Raw genomic sequence first — 24,209 nt, 5'->3', positions numbered from 1 at the left:
CACACACTAATTTTCAATATTTACAACTCTTATTTTCAACATTCAAATATTCAATTCAAATATTCAATACACATTTTAAATATTATTTTCCAATAGGATAGACTTTTTCCCAAGAATATATTTTAATTTTTTTTTGTTATGGAATGGTCCAACGATCGAAAATATAAAGAAATCGAAAGCAACCATTCGAAGGGACAAAAACTGAGTAAAAGCTGGCTATGGCCAGCATTTGTGATAGAAGCTTGCAAGGGCATCCGCATCTTCATTCGATACTCATAAAAAATCATGAAATCTATATGCCACGTATATTTTATATTAACACATCTATTTTATCACATTTATTATAATATTAGATAAAAATTTGTGTGAGACGGTCTCATCAATCGTATTTTATAAGTCGGATATCTTATTTGGGTCATCTATGAAAAAGTATTACTTTTTATGTTAAGATTATTACTTTTTATTGTGAATATCGGTAGGGTTGGTCCCGTCTCACAAGAGACATACTCTTAACATTAACACTCATTATTTGTAGTCACACATTCATCTTGTTCTTATTTTACATTACATAAATTCAATTTCAAATTATTTACAAAATTTAAATTATTATTATTTTATATAAATAATAATATGTTTTTATATATTTAATACGTAAACTTATTTTATCTTATTTTATGAGTGTCATTAATTTAAAATTAAAATTTTATTATAAACTTAAAATTAAACAGTACAAAATATAAAAATAAATAACACTTGCATAAAAATAAAAAAAAACATATAAATTAAACGTAAGAAAAGATGTAAAAGACTAATTCAATGATTATTGTTGTATTGTGACCGAATATGTTTAACTAAGTCGGCACGAAGTTGATGATGCACATAAATGTCACGTATTTCGGAATTTGCTTCGGAGATATTCATGAAGTCCTCGGTTTGAGCCCTGGACGGGTTGTACGAGTTCCTCACCTTCATCGTTGTCCTAATTTGTGGAATGTGTGAATATTTATAGATGAATATTTAATTTTTTTATTAAATTAGCAGTTAAATAACCGTTAAACAGTAGTTAAAATAATTTTCTAATTTTTTTAATAAAACTAACTGCTATTATTTTAATATTTTAAAAATAAATAATTTTTATTTAATTATTAAAATACATGACTAAATTAAATAATATACCTATATATATAATATTAATATACGTAACTAATGGGGTGGGCTGCTTAGTCCACCATTTTCACTCTCTTTAAAGAAAAAATGTGAGCATTCAAATATTTGAACGTCCATATTAAGTGACATAAGTAGGTGAGTGATTAATGTTTACAAAACGCAAAATACCGTTAGTTAGATAAATCACATAGAAAAACTCAAGTTTGTCAAATCTTTGATGAAACATTTACGTCATATATGTATGTTTAAATCATTTACTGATTTAAAGAGTTCAGAAGTGATGGATGAAATAATCCTTTTCGGTAAGTAAGATTTTAACTTATTTAATCAAAAATTCGTTTCAAAATTATTCTATAATCCTTTCTGTTTTCTAATTACTGATCATGCATTATTTTTGTTTTTCCCAGATGTTATTGGAAAAGTTGTGGCACGAGGTGTTCCACAAAATAAGGAAGTTTCTGGAAAACCCACTAAACACAAATCAATATTGTACTTGAAAATATGAAGTAAGTAATTTTTATTATTTTATTATATTAAATTCAATAACAGATTTGTCTTAATATTCTTTTACAGAAACGATCGATTGTCATGCACGTCGGGAGATTTTGTTGATGATTTTACGAGCTATTTGGAAAAATCAAATGAAGATGACCTTGTTGTCGTAATTTTTCAAATGTGTCGTTCCAGAAGATTTAGAGGTCAAATATGTGTTTCCAACTCTTACTATATCACCAAGATATTCACCAAAAGAGAAAACTTTATTCATTTAATTTAAATTAAATGAAACTTCTTTTCCGACTCTCATTAAATTTTGATCTCTCCACGAAAAACGTTTATTTTGATTATTCTTTGATAATCCATCTTAATCATGCTCAATTCTCTTGTTCGACAAAAAGTACATTTGTATATAATAATCATATTGGAGCGGGTATAGTTTAGTGGTAAAAGTGTGATATAAACAATAAATGCCGAGAGATTGTGTATTTCCGAAACAAGTATTTTTCTGGTTGGTGTTTGTGTTAAAACACTTGCTCTCTTTGTTAGTTTTGCATTTCTATTTTATTAAAGACTCTGATACAAATAAATATACAAATTTAGATTGAGCTCTGAGTGCAAGACACCAAATACAGTGAGCGCAATATCACTGATTTCAACACATAGCATCTTAAAAGAGCTTTGCATCTTAGAAGCTATTTTCAGGACTATTGAGCAAATTTGTGAGAATATTGAGGTATTTATTTGCCCTTAAATAAATAATACAACAATTACTTTCAAATCTTTTTTATTTTTTATTTATTATCATTATTATTTTTTTCTTTTAGCTTTAAAGGTAGGGAGCTTTTGGGTTTTGACAATAAATGATAGATCATACTTCCAGCTGAAAACTATATTTGTAATGCCCGAGATTTTATTTATTACAATCTGAGATTAATCTGAAATGATTTATGGATTAATTAATGTGATGATAGACGAAAAGTATTAGACCGGGAAAGAAGAGAAAAGACGCAAAAGATGTGCGAGGGTAGTGCATTCGCGCACATGCGCGACTTGATGCGCGAGCCATGCGCGATTTGGCCAGAAGACCCCGCGCATATGCGCGGAGTGAGGGCCCGCATATGCGCGAGGCGTCCAGCAGCATTTCCAGAGAGTTGGGCGCACATGCGCGGAGTGGAGGCGCGCATATGTGCGAGGGGTAGAATGCACGAGACAGTAGGTCTCGCGCATATGCGCGGCTTGTATGCGTGCATATGCGCGAGCAGTCCAGTAGCTAATCTTCCGGATAGAACTTCCGGCGCATATGCGCGGGGCTTGGGCGCGCATATGTGTGCGACATGCAACACGAAAATAAGCCACTTGGCCCTTGAACATGCAGAGAAAGGGAGCGAAGCTTTGAGAAGAAATATCCTTACGCCTTTTTATTTCAATCCGTCCGTTAGATTTTGAATCCGACTTCAGTACCGAGTTCCTAGCGACGACAGCTACAAGTGGACGTAAGTTTTGTTACGTTTAGATATGATTTGAAATTATGATATGGTCAGAATCGAATATAAATCATATATGGTGTTTCTGATATAGTAGACATCGTATAATTGAAGTCAGATCGAAGAACAGACTGTGTATATAATTGTTGTGATTTTCGGAGTTGATTTGATTGAGATTCGATATCCGGATTGTATTGTTAATGATTATAAGTTGTACCGATATTGATTATGAATTCTGGTATTATATCTGTGATGTTGAGACTGATGGGGTTATCGAGACTGCATTGTTATACCGTCGAAACATCAGTAAATTGATATTGATCAGATTCAGTAGTGACTTCGATTATATCGTGATATCGTCGATATGGATTAGATTGTATCTTGATTCGATATTGATCAGATTATGTTGATTTGAATATTGATCAGACTAGATTTTGAATTGAGTTGCATATTGAGATTGTGCCTATGCGATATTGTATTTCAGATTGATATGGACATATTTGACTTCGAGACTTCGACTTCGTCAGACCGCGAAGACAAAGTTATAAATTAATGTTGAGTTGGGATTGCACAACTCGAGTGAGGTTTGACTCGAGTTTCCCTAAATCACATACCTTAGTTTATTGCAGTGATATTTGCAATTAATGATATTGATGTGTGTGGTCTATTGATTCATAGACAATGTATGTATTGAGTCATAGACTGATTCGTCTAGCTATCGGCTGATTTGCCTAGGCACTGGCTGATTCGCCTAGTCATTGGCTGACTCGCCAATTCTGTGGCTGATTCGCCCAGACACTGGATATATAAATTATATCGATGTCGTTTAGGAGTTGATTCATTCCTATCGACTGAGATTCGATATATTTTTCAATATCCAGACACCGGGATCCCTAGATTAGGCTTGAGTCGAGTCTGAGTCTGAGTGTGATTCATTACGTGATATTGACTTATGTTCTGATCCGATACATGTCATGAATATCTGTTATATGCTTTTATATTATGTATATGATTGCATGTATACATTGTTTATACTGGGATGTATTTCTCACCGGAGTTATCCGGCTGTTGTCTTGTTTTGTATGTGTGCATGACAACAGGTGGGGCAGGACCAGGATCAGGAAGAGGATGAGAGATTCAGAATTAGCGTGGAGATCCGGACTTAGAGTAGAGTGATTTTCAGTACTTGACCTAGCGACTGAACTTTAATTAAGTTAAATAAATGTTGTGCAAGATTTGTACTATTACACTGACACGTGTACCAGATTTATTATCTTACGTTTCCGCACTTGTATATTAAAAAAAAAAATTTATGTCCCACTATTACTTAGTTGTTAACTTTGATATTAATAACAATTAAGTGTTGAATTAGGTTAGGGTCCCCATAATATTGGTATTGACTCTTAATGTTGTTCAGTTCATAAATGAATGCATGATATCTCTGAACAATTTGGATGGAAGGTTGTATTTAAGTTCTGATTCGGAATGCCAGTCAGAGAAAATGTGTGATATGTTAACAACATGATGTGTATACTCCAGAATTCTTAAATAAAATTTGATGTTCTGGAGTTCCGAACCACGAGCTAAATCTGAAGGTTGACACTCATGTTATGTTGTTGTGGAGGATAGATCATTCTCTTGGATTATGTAATGGTACTAGATTGATTATCACGAAGCTCGGAAACCATGTTTGGAAGGAAAATATCTTATCGGAAGTAATGCAGGTCATAAAGTGTTTATTCCAAGAATGTTTTTAACTCCATCTTATCCAAGACTTCCTTTCAAGTGTTTAATATGTGATGATGACGGCAACGAACAAAACTCAACGACAATGTTGTATTTAAAGAAGTTTTTAAAAATTTATAATAATACTTTTTCATAATATTTTTTTGTTTTAGTTAGTGTTAGTTTATATTTTTTATTTACGTTTTAATTACAAACTCAAATTCTTATACTGAGATGTCCACTACTCGTTTTTCTTATAAATATACTAGAAATTTTTTTTCCTACCCTCCTAGTCTCGGCCGAACACATGCATACATGTATAAAATATTTTGAAACCATTTTAAAATAAAACATACCAACTATATTTGTAAATTCAAAAGAAAGTAATTTGAAAAATAAAATCGTCAAACGTTTTACACATCCTAAACTTAGCAATATTTCAAAATATAAACTAACTCTAACAACGTCTCAAAAACAACTCATAAAGCATCATAATAGTCGTAGAAATCTCTAACATAACGTAAATCATAATCATAATCATAATGCGGAAAATCTAGTGCTGGTCCTCGGGTTGTGTGCACCTTCGGTCCAGCAAGATAAACCATCAAAACCTCCATCATCATTAATATCATGCTCACCTGCATCTATCACACCTAGTGAGTTTAATAACTCAACAAACCATAATCTTGATAACAAGTAATACATATACAATCGCATGCAACAGTGAAAATACTTATACTTAAAATAACATTTCATGAACATGCATAAACATAAACATTTTAACTTTTCATCATTTCATATCATATACCGTTTCATCATAAACATTTCCTTTTCATCATAAGCATTTACGTTTCATTTATTGAATTCAGATCGTTAATTGTGACTTTGTTTCATCATAAGGTCGATGGATCCATCTATATGTAACCACAGTACTAGATGACATGGATATCAGCGACGCTCTCATCCGTCAATTGAGCCTTGCTCTATCATCATCATATGAAAATACGATCGTCGGGCTCTCTTTGTGTCTTTCTCACATAGACGGGCTCCCTCTGGGCCTTCTCCCTAAATGGGCTCCTTCTAGGACCTTTTCTCTCACGATATCCCCAATTATACCATCATAGCATCATAATAGTCACAATTACTTAATCTACTCCAATGTTTCATATTTTCATCACTTTAAAAAAATCATGCATATAAATATCAATTTTCTTTTTAAAAAAACCAAGCATGCAACACGTCTTTTAACTTTAACGTTTTATCATAAAATTCCATAAAAATTTAAATTAATCATTTTATCATATGTTATAGCATTCGGTCACTGCCATGCCGCTACCCATTTTCAGTGTAAAATGACCGTTTTATCCCTAGACGTAAAATTCTCGGTTTTGATTTTTTCTTACTTTCACTGACTCTAGACTATCATCAATAATTATTTAAGCTTAAAATAATTTTCTGATATTTTATTTAGCTTAAAATCTAGGCTTTCATTTTATTTCGTAATTATTAATTCGTGAAGCGTTTAATTTCCGAATAAATTCAAAGTTTAATATTTTCTTCCCAAATTTTAAACTTAGACTTTTTATTGCCTAAAATACCCTTGTGAACCATGATTCGACACTCGGGAACCACGTTTGAATGATTTAGCTATTTAAAACCCTAACTTGAGCCCTAACAAGATACCCTCGAGCCAGCAATTTCTTCGAGCCAAGCTCAAGCCACCCTGAGCCAAGCTCTTCCCAGACCATCGACGGACCCTACTGACCAGCCATGACCCCTCGAACCAGCCCCTAACCTGCTGCAATCCTCATGCCCGTAACAGAAGCTATGCGATGTCCTTCACCCTAGCACCCATGACTTCTAACTCCACTAGGACTCTTCACCCAAGCCACAACCTAAGCCCTCACCCTCTGGACCAACCCTGGACCTCTCTGTGACCTAGCCTAGACCAGCCTTGACCACCCTGGCCGAGCCATAACTCATCGCACCAGCTGTTGCTCTCGGGCACGATGGGACTCTTCCCTAGCTGTCGAGCTTGAGTCCTAGCCTCCACACACCCAACCACGTCCAGCCCCAGCCCTGGCCGAGGCATGAGCCGTGGTTCTCTCATAATCGAACCCTTGTGCCCAATCATGAAAAAATTCGTTTAGCTTGATTCCAGTTCACGTATAGCCTACGTCTTGGCGTCTAAGGACTCTTAAACTCATGGAAAAACATCTCTCTTTGAGCCTTTAACATGGCAGCTCCTTCATGCAATAATATATCAAGTTTTTGGAACATAAATCATACCTTATTCATGTGTCTATGCATAAAAACGAACATTTTCATAAAGCAATCATGTTTTCATGCAAACAATAATTAAACACATATTAGGATGTGATAGATGAGAAAATAAAGATTTATGACGTGTCTATGCTCAAAAACGAATCGACGATACGAAGAACGCAACGTAAACCTTGGCTGAATTTTTCCTTGCAAAACCGAAGCTTCACCCTTGAAGAATTCTCGTGTGTGCATAAGTTTTGAGTGAGAGAGGAGTCTTGTGAATAATTAGGGGAATGGGGTGTGTGATTAAGGGTTTGGGGTAGGGGTTTGTAGGCTTATTTATTTAATAAAAAGGTGTAGAGTAAGCTTGGGCCTATTAGTATGATATACTAGGCCCAATAATCCAATTAGTGCATAATTAAAATATTTCGTTTAGGAAGGTTCGTGAAATTATTAGCCGAGTTGTCAAAAAGTTAATATTTTCGTCGAAAATAAAATACCGTTAAAAATTACGTCTCAGCAAATAAAATCACCTCAAAACTCCTTATTTTCAAAAATATCATAAAACATCAACCTTATTTTAAATATTTAAAAACAATTATTTAATAAAAATATTTTTCATTTTTCAGCCATCGGTTTTCGTTCCTCGATCGCATCTCGAATAACCTTTAAAAATACAGTTTTATGCATTCAAGTAGAAAACTAATTCACAACCATATAAACATATAAAAAATAATTAATTTAGCACTTAAAATCATTTAATTAGTCATTTTCTATTTTCCCTAGATTCGCACGCAGTTGGATTATGTCGTTTTATTTTTTGGACCTTACTTATACTATTCAAACTTATGACGACACTCATTAAAACAAATATTAAAAAAAAATCGAACTTGTCACTATTATTCAAACACTTATGTACTTCTTAAATCATGGATTACTTGAATTAGTTTTCGCATTTCTCAAGCTTGCGAGTGGCCATTTTCTTTTTCTAAGTTCGTGCACGTGCATAATAATAATACGAAGAAGAATTAATCATTCTAAAAATGAAAAGTTTATAAATTATATTAAAATTAAGAAGTTTAAGTTTGATTTTTTATAAAACCATTTCACAACCACAAAAATTTTTGTGAGACAGTCTCAATGTCAATTATGTGAGACGAATAAGGAGAAGGCGTATTGAAATTTTGTTAGACATTATGTTGTTCAACAAACATATAATATGGATATGACCGAAAATCAACCACATGCTCTATAGGAGATATATTCGCTCATACCATTACAAATAATCGTCATCGGTTTGCCTCAATCTCCGGTGCCGGTGTCGTTCTACTTGGAAAACAAGTATCAACTTCATATTCCATATAAAAATTGTATTTTGATGATATTCTTTCCAATCTATGTTGCGATGACCATTTCATTTTTATAAATTTCGATCTGAAAATCTAACCATTTTATTTCGATTTAATTTTTTAAAATTACTATATATATTTACAAGGTTTGTGGAATAAATCAATTTGTAATATTCTTTAGTGTATTCTTTAGTGTAACTGCTGGTGAAAGTTTGAATTTTTCGAAAATATCTGAACACATCAAATATTCCATTATTAAATGAAATTTCATCTCAAATAATATATACCGGACACATATTTTTTCACCCATTATATTATATTAAAAAGGGTATTTTTCCAGTTTTTTAAAAACCGAAATCCAAATTGAAAAAGCTGAAAAATAAAAACCGTACAAAAGTTAGTATTCTTGAATCGAAATCCCTACCTTTAATAATTTTCAACGAAAACCCCTCTTTTGCCATGCAATCTCGTCCTGATATAAATAAATCTATTCTTCTGGATTAAGGAAACCAAGTCAAGCAATGGAGTCAACCGTTCTCCGCCAAGAAGACGCGACTCTGTTAGCTCTCCGCCGGAGGAGGAAGAAATTGATAGCTATTTTCTCAACCTTTCTCATCTCTCTAGCCTTAATCATCGCTGCACTAATCACTTTCCTCATCCACGACTATACTGTTCCAGACACCTTTGATCGGACGACCACCATCGTGGACCCATCACTTCAAGCATTCTGCTCCGTCGTCATTTCAACTCCTTCCTGCTTAGCATCCTTCTACCCCATCATCTACACCAAACGCGTCACAAATCCAAACCAGATCTTCACTCTCTCCCTAGAAACAGCCACTCAAGAGCTACAAACTCTGATCTCATTACTCTCGAATTCGACTGATCGATCTAACCTCAGCGGTTGCTCCAATTCACTTCGCGAAGCGCTGAATCAAATAAACGGAACATTCTCGTTGGTGGATCAGTTACAGAATAGTGGATTCCAGAGGGATAGGACGAAGAATCGGATCGAGGCTGCGGAGGAGGATCTGAAGGCCTGTGCTGCTGATGGTTTGGGGAAGCAAGTGGAGGAGAAGGTGGAGAGAGCTAAAATGTTTCTGGGCTACAGCAGAGACTTCCTCTACGGATACGACGGCGTTTGGATGGTTTCCGATGCGGATAAATATTATCGGCATTGGCATTGGTTGCTATGGGAATTGGAGGAAAATGTTTTTGCTTTCGTCATGTTTGGGTTGCAGTTATTTTTCTTGGGTTTCTTGGTTTGGTCCCTATTTTGTATCGTACAATATTAACGATACAATCAAATGATATGAATGTGTAATATGAATGATAAAAACTTGTATCGACCAATATGAATGTGTAATATGAATGATAAAAACTTGTATCGAACCAATCTCCGGTTTAACAAGTGTTTGCGCTAAAATTAAATTAGGTTGGCTCGATTAAATTATGCAAGCCCATCAAAATAGCAAATCAATTCCTATCAATTTGAATTGATCACGAAGCACAGATAGAGGAGAAGATCGTGATAAAAAAAGAGAGAAGTATTGTGGGATGAAAGAACGGAAGATCATGGATTATATGAGAGTGGAGAGAAATGCTCAGCATTCAGAAGAAAAAGTATCGACCAATGTAACAGAGAACACACACAATCTCTTGCACAATTCTAGCAAATTCCCTCCAGAATTCTCATAGCTTTACTCAATCATTTTCATAGTTTTCATTCTAGATTTCATCAGTTCGAGTCATTGTTTTTCATATTTCAGCAACATTTTTTTAGTATATGTCAATCCTTTGTGAATTCCTACAATTTATTGGAATATAGAACATGTTAGGTGTTTATCTCTCAATTTTCAGTAATTTTTCTATATTTTTCATTGTTTACGGCGTCATATTTGTTTAGAAAATTATAACGAATGTTCAAATTTAGTATCTACAATCGTTGTAGTTTTAGAAGTTAGATTTTTATCATTTTTACATAAATTGGTGCATCTTTGTATCTGACATGCCCATAAATTGAAATATTGTGCAAACAACAAGGATGAGGAGATAATTGTGATAATCACCTAAAATATTTTATTTTATAGCATGGTTTATAAGTTGAAGTGCCTGTCTACTAACAAAAAAGAAAGAATATGCTAAAATAGACGTCCATGGCTTGTTCTCCAAACCATTAATTTTTATGCTAAAAAAACATTAATTTTATATTGGCACGCAAATTTAATCGTGGAATTATCATCCATACTAGATATAACTCGAGTTGATAGAGTTCATAATAAAATAAACTCTTAACAAAGATTCAATTTTATCCACCACATATTAACCAAACTTTTGATTCTAAATTTTGTATTATTTTCTACCTTCTGAATTTTTTTGTTTACAAAAGTTATTTTGAAACATCTATTTATCCAAGTGTTGCGCGTTTTCACTACCGCAAGTGTACGGTGTCAAGTTTTAGTACTGGTTAGAGTACAGATATCGATCCCACAAGGAGTGTGTATAAAAATGTATATCAGTGCTCGTAATTAAAATAGTCTCAACTTTATTTAGAAAAATCAAATCAAAGGTTGGTTTGTTTGAACGAATTAATTGAAAACAATGAATTAATTAAATCACCGAATTGAGAAATAATAATGAGAGAAAATATCTAGAGAAATGATTTCACAAAGTTTCCACGATAAATATTCACAGTTGAATTTATATTCCTGAATTCCAATTATTTAATGGCTAAGAACACTTAGGTTATGTTATTCCCCCTTTCCCAAGTGACGAATAACTGTATCTATCAACTTCGATTCAATTATTCCTAATTAGAATCTAAGTTTCATAGATAAATGCAAACAATGTTCTTACTAAGCCTAACTAAAGTTATACGCCTTCCGAACGCTATAAACATTTAACGATGTGTTCTAATGATCTATAATCCTAGTCCTCTCCCGAGTTGTAGAATTAATCAGACAACAAACAATTTATGGCCAGTAAATTGCAGTGCATTAAACACAGAAAAACACAATTAAATATGCAATGAAATTCAATCATATAGAATAACCACGTCGAATCATCATGTCCACAAAGCTACATCATTCTCTAGAATGGGAAATTAGTTCATCACGAAATCCAAGCGAAGACAAGACATATTTTCAGTTCTAGACATCACCACACAGTAGAATATAAAAAAAACGAAGGAAAAGATAACAAATCCGAAGTGTCGTCTCCGTCCCCGGATCCGTTGTTCTTCGTATTTGTGGCAGTTCTTCGCACTCTGAATCCTCGTCTCGTGTATGCGCTCTGATTTCTCGTGATTTTCTCCAAGGCGGCCTCTCCTCTCGTATCGATTTTCCCCAAGAAGGCCTCTCCTCTCGTATCGATTTTCCCCAAGACGGCCTCCCCCATTTCTGACCTAGCGGCGCGCGTTTTATAACTTTTCTGGACGCCGCTCGCGCGGTTGCGCAAGTTCTGGCGCGGCTGCGTGGTTGCTTCTGCTCACTGGCCCGTGCATGTGTGCGCGCGGTCGCGCATGAAGTCGCGCGGCCGCTCTTAGACGTCTGCTTGTTGGCTCGTACTTGCGCGCGCGCGGTTGCGCGTGATCTCGAGCGGGCGCGCGCGAGCTTCTGGTCATTTGCTTCATCTGTGCGCGCGCGGCTGCGCGTGAAGTGGCGCGGCCGTGCGCTTCTCTCGGGTCTTCTGTTGCTTCCTTGTGCGCGCAGCTGCGCGTGATCTCGCGCGGTTGCGCGCGAGGTTCTGTCCGAGTGCTTCATGGCGCTATGTTTCTTTGACTCTACTTGACTTCGTGTCCGCTATTTTCTTTATTCCTGTAATGACAACAAAAACAAACCAAAAACGCATAATTCTGTTCGAAACAAGCCTAATTCAAAAATGGATTCCAATATAAATTAAGTGCAAATCTTGCACTTATCAAACCCCCCAAACTTGAACTTTTGCTAGTCCCGAGCAAAATAAAATAAAAGCTAATAAAGAAGGGAAAAAATAATGCAAACTACTACAGTCATGGATATGCGAAAAGTGATATTGGCCTCCGACTTATCTTATTTCATGTAATTCATGATTTCCCAAGAGTCACGTGCGTGTGTGATATGTCAATGTTTATTTACCCTATCGAATGCTCAAATAGAGTTGTAATGCACATTCGCCTTACAGAATCAAGAAATCCTCAGTTCAGTTCAACTCACACTTCATCAAAATATAAATTTGCATTCACAGATCACATAGGACTTTATCGGTGATTATTTGGCTCGAAAGATGGTCAATCACAAGTATGCCAAAGATGAAATCACAAAATGAGATGCTTGCAAGCAAGTGATTAAAGTCTATTCTCGTTGACAATGTTTTTCAGGTATCCATAGGCTTGATTTGAACAACTTTTCTCCACTAGTATATTGGATAAATGTGACAAGGTTAATAGGTCTTGTAAGCTTGTAACGTCAGGCCACGGTTCACGGCTACAATTAAGGATATGGAAATCAAAATTTGAGAGAAATAATCAAATTTTCATCATTTTCACTATCATTTGATTCACCATCACTTTATTGATTTCTTCTCATTCATATCCTTCATCTCTCATATTTTTTATTTTTTTTTTCACCACTTTTGATTCACATTTTTTTTTAAACAACTTCATTTAGCACATTTAACTTTTTCTTTTCTTTTCAAGGAGTATTTGAATCATTACAACACCCATGAACTTATTTCTCTCAAAATTAGGTAAGACAGTAAGTGTATAAGCTTCATTAGGTAGTCGTTGTGGGAAATAGAATAAATACAAGTGTGGGCTAATTGTATGTCATTGACATACACCACTTGATTTTTATTTTTTTAGTAGGCTCAAAATGGGGTACTAGGGATATTTCATTTTCGTTTGGTAGGCTCGAAGGCTCAAAACGGCTCCAAAGATCGCCTAAATCATTCCTATGTCACATATTATCCGTATTTCACCTCGAAAAGTGTTCAAACAAGTTCTAGACTTTCGTCAATCCATTAGTCAACTCATACAAACCAGTCACATGCAATTTTCAATAAAAATGATAGATGAAATAGGTGCACGAAGAAAATTTAAGCATCTCAATTAACTTGAAGCTCAAAGGGCTACAAATGACAGTAAGCAAAGAATATAGGCCCAAAGATATTGTAAAAAATTGCCTAGCTCATTCCTATGATTGCAAAAGTGTCAATCAATGTCATGCAAGAATTACCAATAATCAGATCTCCCTCATCTCTTTAGCATCACAGGCATACAACTTGTCTCTAAGCAACAATAGTATCAACAAACACGACAGTGCAAAATAATTGTGACTCCTAAGTTATCATGAACACATATATATTTCAGGATCACAATTCGATTTTAATCATCGGTCACACATTTTACTTATCCATGACTTTTCCTAACAAATATAGAATGCAAAAAGTAAATAGAAACTAAATTAACTATTGAGCAATAATTAAAAAAATAAATTATCTAACAAGCAATTTTTACCCCCCCCCCCCAAACTTAAAGTATGCATTGCCCTCAATGTATAGAAATAAAGAACATGACAACACATACCTTGCTCCCGGGTGTCAGAACTCGGGGCTCGAATCATCATTGCCAGTATCTTCGGCATCCTCGTCCATGTGCTGCGGCGGTGAAAGATCTAGTGGTGGGTACTGTGGTGGCCATGCTGGATGTGGTGGAAAGGGAACCTCCCCGGGTCCAGCAGGTGGAAACCGCTGAGCGATCACCGATGTGAAGTCCATCATGAAAGACATGAAGATATTAGTAGTTTGTCGGTGTTCGGCCAGCTCTCGGCGCTGAGCTCGCGACTCTTGTTCCAGTCGGAACATCCTGTCTCGCAGGCTAGATCGAGGAATCGATAGTGGTGGCGGTAGATGGCGTTGTCTGGCCCTTTGGTTGTATTCTGCCCTAGCCTCTTGTTGTTCCATCTCTCGTCTTCCTCGCAGGCGGTATGCTTCAGATACTGTTATTGGGGCTTTAGCTTTCAAAACTGGTTCCTCGGAGCCCCATTGCACATCGGCATAAAGACATAGGGCAGTAATAGTATGTGCACAAGGGAGGACTGACGGTCATGAGTCCCGTGCCAGCACGCATGATAAAACTGTGGATGAGCTTCCCAAGATCGACGGTTCTCCCAGTCATTATGGCAGTAGATCAACGCCACCTTATCCTTTGTAATCTCCGTCTGATGTGATGATGGCATGATTCGTGAGAGAATAAACGATGCTCAACTGCGTGGATCACGGAGTAAGTCAGACTTCTTCAGAGTGACTGGGGAGCGCTGATTCAAGCGCCACTCTGCACCCTCGATGCATAAGGTCCTGATAATCTCATCATAGTTCACATCCCCAGTGATCAACTCAGTGTACCCGTCATTTTCAAAATCCGGCAGATTGTAGATTGCATTAATGGTGGCCGAATCAAAATAGACGAGTTGCCCTCGCACCAAAACTCCGTATTCCTCATGTTTGATTCTCAAATTCGCATAAAATTCACGGACTACGGATATCACGGCGTCTGGCGGAGACTGTGCTATATCTACCCATCCCCTTCGCACAACTTCCTCAATTATATCACATTCAAGGTTGCTCATATCTAGCCCTCTTTCCTTAATAATAGATCGAGACATAGTGCTCTCATATACTTGAAAGGCTTCCTCGTTCCAAAATTTGTGAGCATCGTAGGAACGAGACGAGGAAGCCCCATCCTTTGATCTTTTTCTCGGCGCCATAATTTTCAATTTGTGTCCACACCAATAATCAACAAATATAGAGCACAATGGCACCAACAATTGCTTGATTTTTTGCAAATTATCCCAAACAATAATAATGTAGAAGAAACGTTAACCTTAAAGACAATAGCTTGAGATGACACCCGGCGGCAGGGGAAGGTGGCGGCGAGGGGCGGCGACGGCGTGCCTGAGCGGAGGCGGCGGTGGCTGCTGTTGGTTGTGGGAGAGATGAGTTCTGTGTTTGTGAGAGGAGGAGGTGGATTGAAGGGGTTTTGGGAGAAATTTAGGCAAGGTTAGGTGTTGGATTTGGGGAGGTGAAGAATTTGAGAGGAAAGTTTATGGAGGAGGCGGCTGTTTTGAGGGGAAGAGGTGTGTGTGTGTGTAAATCGTGAGATAGGGTTTTAAATGGGGGGTAGGGACGAGGCGCGCGCGGTCGCGCGAGAAGTGGAGCGGCCGCGCGCGAGCTTCTGGATACCTGCCAATAATGGAGTGCGCGCCATAGCGCGTAATATGGCGCAGTCGCGCGCGCGTCTCGGGTTTCCTTCGTTAATGATGTATGCGCGGTCGCGCGAGAACTCGCGCTGGGGCGCGAGGGCTTCTGTTCTTATGGTTGATGGAGTGCGCGCGGAAGCGCGAGAGTTGGCGCGGCCGCGCGCACCCTGCTGCACTTACCCACTGATATTTAGCGCGCTGCCGCGCGAGATGTTGCGCGCTGGCGCGCATGCTGCTGTCCCTTGCCTCTTTTTTTTTTTTTTTTAGATAACCTGCAAAAATAAAACGATTCAAATTAATACGCGAATGAAAATAATTAAAAGCAAGAAATAAAAGATAAAATAAAATAAAAGTTATTAAATAAAATAAACAAAATAAATGCGAGAATTAATCGTGGGTTGCCTCCCACGCAGCGCTTGGTTTAATGTCATCAGCTCGACTACCAGTCCTGTTTAATTGGGTTCACCCAGACTAAGATTGTCAATATTCCTCACTTCAGTTCCATAGTATGCCTTAACCCGCTGTCCATTGACCTTGAAAGTTCGTCCATCACTGCACTTCAACTCGATAGCCCCATGAGGATATACTGTTTCCACTACAAATGGCCCTGACCAACGTGATTTCAGTTTACCAGGAAACAATTTCAGACGAGAGTTGAATAGTAGTACTTGTTGTCCTGGTTTGAGCTCCCTTCGGACAATGATTTTTTCATGCCACTTCTTAGTTTGCTCCTTGTAGATCTTGGCATTTTCATAAGCGTCATTACAGAATTCATCCATCTCACTTAACTGCAGTTTTCTGACATCGCCAGAAGCTTTCAGGTCGAAGTTCAACTTTTTAACTGCCCAAAATGCTCGGTGCTCCAGTTCTAGTGGCAAGTGGCATGCTTTCCCAAATACTAGCATATAGGGAGACATCCCAATAGGCGTCTTGAATGCGGTCCGATAAGCCCATAACGCATCATCCAACTTCATAGCCCAATCCCTCCGGTTGGTGTTGACAGTCTTTTCCAGTATTTGGTTAATTTCCCGGTTGGATACTTCAGCTTGTCCATTCGACTGAGGATGATATGCTAGTGCCACTTTGTGCTTCACATTGTATTTAGCCAAAAGTGAGTTAAAAATTCTATTGCAAAAATGCGTACCTTCGTCACTTATGATGGCTCTTGGTGTTCCAAACCTGGTGAAGATGTTTTTATGCACAAATTTCACTACAACATGAGAGTCATTAGTATTGGTGGCGATTGCTTCCACCCATTTCGACACATAATCAACAGCTAATAGAATGTAAGAATTACCAAAAGAAGGAAGAAAAGGTCCCATGAAATCTATACCCCAAACGTCAAAAAGTTCCACTTCCAAAACATTTGTCAGTGGTAATTCGTGACGCTTAGAGATGTTTCCTAACCTCTGGCATCTATCACATGATTTTACTAAGGTATAACTATCTTTAAAAAAACTAGGCCAATAGAAACCAGATTGCAATACCTTAGCTGCTGTTCGTGACGCTCCAAAGTGTCCACCATATGGTGAAGAATGACACTTCTCCAAAATTTGTTGGGCTTCGAGACCCTCCACGCATCTCCTAGTCACTTGGTCATCACATCTCTTGTACACAAATGGGTCATCCCAATAATAAAACTTGATATCATGGACAAACTTCTTCTTCTGATGATAGCTCAAATCTGGAGGAAGGGTACCACAGGACAAAAAATTTGCAATATCAGCAAACCAAGGAATTACAGTGTTTACCTCCAAGAGTTGCTCATCCGGAAAAGTTTCCTGTATAGCTCCTTCTTCTTTCTTCTCCTCCAACTCAAGCCTCGACAAATGATCAGCTACCTGATTCTCACTACTTTTTTTATCCTTGACCTCAAAGTCAAATTCTTGTTATAGCAAAATCCACCTTATCAAGCGTGGTTTTGCATCTTTCTTGGCAAAAAGATAGCGAATAGCCGCATGGTCAGTGAAAACGATTACCTTTGTGCCAATCAAATAAGGCCTGAATTTGTCGAAAGCAAATACTACTGCAAGCATCTCCTTCTCGGTCGTAGTGTAATTCTGCTGAGCAGCATCCATCGTACGGATTGCGTAGTAAATCGCCCTAACCATATTGTCCCTTCTTTGGCCTAAGACAGCGCCCACTGCATAATCACTTGCATCACACATTAGCTCAAAGGGCTCCTTCCAATCCGGCACTATCATGATCGGTGCGGTCACTAATGCCATTTTGATCTTCTCAAATGCCTGCAAACAATCATCATCAAATATAAAAGTCGATTCTTTTTCAAGTAAATTACATAGGGGTTTAGTGATCTTAGAAAAATCTTTAATAAATCTACGATAAAACCCCGCATGTCCGAGAAAGCTCCTTATTCCTTTGATGTTCTTTGGTGGGGGAAGTTTTTCGATTGCAACGACTTTAGCTCGGTCCACCTCTAATCCCTTGGACGACACTTTATGTCCAAGAACAATACCTTCTTGGACCATAAAGTGACACTTCTCCCAATTAAGAACTAAGTTCTTATCCTGGCATCTCTGTAAAACAAGGGATAGGTTATGTAAACAATGATCAAACGACGAACCAAATACCGAAAAGTCGTCCATGAAGACTTCCATAATTTCCTCCACCATATCTGCGAAAATGGCCATCATGCACCTCTGGAAAGTGGCAGATGCGTTGCATAGTCCAAACGGCATTCTCCGAAAAGCAAACGTGCCATAGAGACACGTGAAAGTAGTCTTTTCCTGATCTTCTGGCGCTATAGCAATTTGGTTATAACCTGAATAACCATCTAAAAAACAATAATGACAATAGCCAGCAAGTCTATCAAACATTTGATCAATAAAAGGCAGTGGAAAATGATCTTTACGTGTGGCATTATTTAACTTTCTATAATCAATACATACCCGCCAGCCAGTTACAGTGCGAGTAGAAATCAGTTCATCATTTTCGTTTTTAACCACAGTTATTCCACCCTTTTTCGGTACAACTTGTACAGGAGACACCCAACTACTATCAGAAATGGCATAAATCACACCGGCATTTAGTAATTTCAGTACCTCGTTTTTCACAACCTCTTTCATTGCTGGGTTCAACCTCCTCTGGTGGTCCACATAAGGAGTATACGACTCCTCCATCAAAATTTTATGCATGCATATAGTGGGGCTAATTCCCCTAATATCAGAAATCGACCATCCTAAAGCAGCTTTAAATTTCCTCAATACTCTCAATAATTTATCTTTTTCAGTACAAGTAAGGGAGGAAGAGATGATTACCGGATATGTCGACTTGTCACCTAAAAATGCATAACATAAGTGGCTTGGCAGTTCCTTCAAGTCAGGCAAAGGTGCTTTTACCTCGATTCTCTCATTTATATCCAACTCTTCAGGCGATGCATCTTTCCTCCTGTCCTTCTACAGTGCTTCAAGAGCCACTCGTTGCTCTTTCACTTCCCAAGTTTCTTCATCCGCAGTTTCAGCAGCCAAACAGCTCTCCAAAGGATCCCTAGTTTCTGCACAATCAAGAGACATACATGAGTCTAAAATATCAATGCTTTTACAGGTGCTTACCTCATTTGACTCTTTCATGGCGTGGTAGATATTGAAGATGACAGCTTCTCCGCCAACTCTCAGGGTGAGTTCACCCTTGTGCACATCTATCAAAGCCCTTCCAGTTGCCAGAAACGGTTCTCCCAAAGATTAGTGGAGCATCATGATCCTCTTCCATATCTAAAATCACAAAATCAGCAGGAAAAATAAATTTATCCACTTTTACCAATACATCTTCGACGATCCCACGTGGATACGTGAGACTTCTGTCCGCAAGCTGCAACGTGATAGTGGTTGGTTTTACCTCTCCATGCTCCAATTCCCTGTAAATAGAAAATGGCATTAAGTTAATACTTGCTCCTAAATCACATAAGGCTTTACTACATTTAGAACCACCAATAAAGCTAGGAATAGTGAAACTCCCTGGATCTTTTAATTTTTGTGGTAACTTCTTCTGCAGTATGGCGCTACACTCTTCAGTAAGGTTCACAGTCTCAAACTCCTGCAGCTTCCTCTTCTTAGACATCACATCTTTGATAAACTTTGCATAATTCGGCATTTGCTCCAAAGCATCAGCAAATGGTATGTTGATGTGTATCTTCTTAAAAGTCTCCAAAAATTTTGCAAACTGATCATCCAATTTCTTCTTTTTGAATCTCTGAGGGTATGGAAGGGTCGGTTTATATACTGGAGGTCGTTCAACTTCCACTTCTGTCTTGGATTCCTTATTTTTTCTTTCTTCAACTGTCTTCTCACTTTCCACTCTATCTTTAGGAATTTGTACCTCCAATTCCTTTCCACTTCTCAATGTGACTGCCTTGCACTGCTCTTTCGGGTTAACTTCGGTGTTACTAGGAAATTGACCCATATTCTGATCTCTCAATGCGGTAGCCAACTGTCCAATTTGAGTTTCCAAAGATTTCATTGTGGCACCCATATTTCCCATGTGAGTTTCCATATTGTCAAGGCGAGATTCAGTCCGTGCCATCCTCTTGCCAGACTCAGCAACAAATGTTCCTACTAAATCCTCAAACGAAGGTTTTCCTTCCCCCTTTGATGTATTGAACCCCGGTGGAGGATTCAACACATTCTTATTATTTGCATAAGAAAAATTTTCATGATTTCTTAATCCTGGATGATAAGTATTAGGGGGAGGGTTACCTCGATATCCTCCAAATCCTCCAAAATTTCTGTTGTTGACGTACTGAGCTTCTTCAGGAATAGATTGTTTTTCAACAACAGTTGATGGACTCTCAGTTTCTGATATGCTCACTTTGTTCATAGCTGCGAGTTGTGTGGTCAGTGCTGATACCTGTGCAGTCAGTGACGTAATGGGATCCACAGCATAAACTCCAGCTGTCCTTTTTACTCCTGCCCTTTCAGACGGCCACTGGTAGCTATTTATTGTCATCTGTTCAAGCAAGTCATAAGCTTGCTCGGGAGATTTAGCAAATATCGTGCCACCAGCTGCAGCATCTACTGTTCCTCTTGTTTGCCCATTTAGACCGTTGTAGAATAATTCGATCTGCACCCAGTCTTCGAAGCCATGGTTTGGGCACTTTCTCAACAGCTCCTTGTATCTTTCCCATGCCTCATACAATTGTTCAAAATCAGTCTGCCTGAACGTGCTAATCTCAATCTTCAACTGTGCAGACTTTGCAGGGGGAATGTATTTTGCCAGAAATTTTGTCGCCAGCTCCTGCCAAGTAGTGATACTTCCTAAGGGAAGCGATTGAAGCCATCCTCGTGCTTGATCCCTGAGAGAAAACGGAAACAAACGCAGTCTAATAATATCATCAGGCACATTATTAATCTTTACCGTATCCGTTATCTCCGAAAAGGTTCTCAGGTGAACGTGAGGATCAGAGGTGGCTGTTCCAGCGAACTGGTTTTGCTGAACCATATTGATTAGAGCAGGCTTCAATTCAAAATTATTGGCGTTGATTGTTCCCTCTTGCAATACCAGAGTAATGATTGTTGATCACTGGTCGGAAGTGATCTCTTATAGGAATCGCCACTGGCTGGGCGTGTCTGTCATTCTCTCTGTTCTCAGCCATTGCTTGGATCTCTTCTCTTCTTGCTTTTCTTAATCTTCTAGCAGTTCTTTCGATCTCCGGATCAAAAATAAGCAAGTCAGGACTTTGCGATCTTAGCATACACTGTCAAGCAGAAAAAATGAAAAACTCAATCAATATAAAATAAAATAAAAATAAAGGCTCTAAATTAAAATCTAGACTAATTGATAACAATACTGATATAAATTTAAATTTGACACTCCCCGGCAACGGCGCCAAAAACTTGTTGCGCGTTTTCACTACCGCAAGTCTACGGTGTCAAGTTTTAGTACTGGTTAGAGTACAGATATCGATCCCACAAGGAGTGTGTATAAAAATGTATATCAGTGCTCGTAATTAAAATAGTCTCAACTTTATTTAGAAAAATCAAATAAAAGGTTGGTTTGTTTGAACGAATTAATTGAAAACAATGAATTAATTAAATCACCGAATTGAGAAATAATAATGAGAGAAAATATCTAGAGAAATGATTTCACAAAGTTTCCACGATAAATATTCACAGTTGAATTTATATTCCTGAATTCCAATTATTTAATGGCTAAGAACACTTAGGTTATGTTATTCCCCCTTTACCAAGTGACGAATAACTGTATCTATCAACTTCGATTCAATTATTCCTAATTAGAATCTAAGTTTCATAGATAAATGCAAACAATGTTCTTACTAAGCCTCGCTAAAGTTATACGCCTTCCGAACGCTATAAACATTTAACGATGTGTTCTAATGATCTATAATCCTAGTCCTCTCCCGAGTTGTAGAATTAATCAGACAACAAACAATTTATGGCCAGTAAATTGCAGTGCAATAAACACAGAAAAACACAATTAAATATGCAATGAAATTCAATCATATAGAATAACCACGCCAAATCATCGTGTCCACAAAGCTACATCATTCTCTAGAATGGGAAATTAGTTCATCACGAAATCCAAGCGAAGACAAGACATATTTTCAGTTCTAGACATCACCACACAGTAGAATATAAAAAAAACGAAGGAAAAGATAACAAATCCGAAGTGTCGTCTCCGTCCCCGGATCCGTTGTTCTTCGTATTTGTGGCAGTTCTTCGCACTCTGAATCCTCGTCTCGTGTATGCGCTCTGATTTCTCGTGATTTTCTCCAAGGCGGCCTCTCCTCTCGTATCGATTTTCCCCAAGAAGGCCTCTCCTCTCGTATCGATTTTCCCCAAGACGGCCTCCCCCATTTCTGACCTAGCGGCGCGCGTTTTATAACTTTTCTGGATGCCGCTCGCGCGGTTGCGCAAGTTCTGGCGCGGCTGCGTGGTTGCTTCTGCTCACTGGCCCGTGCATGTGTGCGCGCGGTCGCGCATGAAGTCGCGCGGCCGCGCGTAGGCGTCTGCTTGTTGGCTCGTACTTGCGCGCGCGCGATTGCGCGTGATCTCGCCCGGGCGCGCGCGAGCTTCTGGTCATTTGCTTCATCTGTGCGCGCGCGGCTGCACGTGAAGTGGCGCGGCCGTGCGTGAAGTGGTGCGGCCGTGCGCGTCTCTCGGGTCTTCTGCTGCTTCCTTGTGCGCGCAGCTGCGCGTGATCTCGCGCGGTTGCGCGCGAGGTTCTGTCCGAGTGCTTCATGGCGCTATGTTTCCTTGACTCTACTTGACTTCGTGTCCGCTATTTTCTCCATTCCTGTAATGACAACAAAAACAAACCAAAAACGCATAATTCTGTTCGAAACAAGCCTAATTCAAAAATGGATTCCAATATAAATTAAGTGCAAATCTTGCACTTATCACCAAGCGACGATCATTTCTCATTTGATAATAAATCGAAATATGTTGTCATATGTTGATGGACACTATATAAGCATCGAAAGATGTTCACACGAACATATTAGAATAAATTAATGTAATATGTTTCTCGAGACATGTAAGAGTGTGAAAAGACAGTCGGTGTGATGTTCCACAAGATGTTCGTTTGGACGAAAAGGTTGTCCATGTAATGATGAGCGAGGTAAATTTACTATATATATTAGGAATAGTGACGCACTTTATGCAAGTGTATACAAAGATTTTACGTATAAATTATACAAAAAATACAAAATTATCTAATTAACTTTTCTGCATGTACTTCAATATTTAAGACTAAATAAATAAAAACAAAACGTGGAATATGGAATTTAATGAAGTTTAGTGAGAGAACAAACTGCGTTACGATTTGTAAGAGTACGTGGAAAAGATTTATAGTTGGTTTTGATCGGCCAACCCAATCACCCTAAACTGATTGTTAGCGTTGTTTAAATTTTAAGATCTAAGAAACAAAGATGGATCCATTTCTGTCAAATTAATTCACTTTCCATTTTATGAGCTCCATCAGAAGCCGCTCGACGTCGCTGCAGCCGACACGGTCACTGACATCACTGCAGCCGAACCACACCTCTTGCACTTTGCTAGACTCTGGTGCATGATTTGATTTTTTGTTAGTGACATTATTCTTTTGTTCACTTTTGTGTTCAAGAAAGATTTAGGTATGCAAAATGCTCAAACCGGTCAAGATTAGGTAACCCAAACTTTGGAGTTTCAAGCATTTTCTGCCTCTGATCATGTGGAAGTCTTCCGGACATACAGACTTGTATATGTGAGGAAGTCTTAGGATTGGGGATTCTTGTTTACTTAAACTACTTTCACAAATGTGATGCAAATAGATATATAAGATAATTAATTTTATTTTTATTTGATAAGGCAACAGAAAATAAGAAAATGGCTAGAATCATAGAACTCCAAGACAAACAAGAAAGCAGACAGATATGAAAATGAAACAAATCATATCACTGTCTGGTTATTCTATGTGAAACCAGTGATGATCGCATTCTAGAACACAACATCTTTATCAAGAATTGTACCAAA

General features: G+C 37.9%; 1 protein-coding gene across 1 annotated transcript; it reads right to left on the bottom strand.

Annotated features, from left to right (window-relative positions):
• Positions 1-19,139: 19,139 nt before the first annotated feature.
• Positions 19,140-21,177, bottom strand: LOC142538531 (uncharacterized). The gene is made up of 4 exons (XM_075643847.1): positions 20,548-21,177; positions 19,963-20,169; positions 19,404-19,815; positions 19,140-19,237 (listed from the first exon to the last, which is right to left on the bottom strand). Exons 1-4 carry the CDS (start codon positions 21,175-21,177, stop codon positions 19,140-19,142), a joined length of 1,347 nt encoding a protein of 448 aa, XP_075499962.1.
• Between the last annotated feature and the right edge of the window lie 3,032 nt (positions 21,178-24,209).

The sequence above is a fragment of the Primulina tabacum genome, chromosome 3 (assembly GCF_025594145.1).
Source record: "Primulina tabacum isolate GXHZ01 chromosome 3, ASM2559414v2, whole genome shotgun sequence".
NCBI classification, from domain to species: domain Eukaryota; kingdom Viridiplantae; phylum Streptophyta; class Magnoliopsida; order Lamiales; family Gesneriaceae; genus Primulina; species Primulina tabacum.
This window is presented reverse-complemented; position numbering and strand designations above follow the sequence as displayed.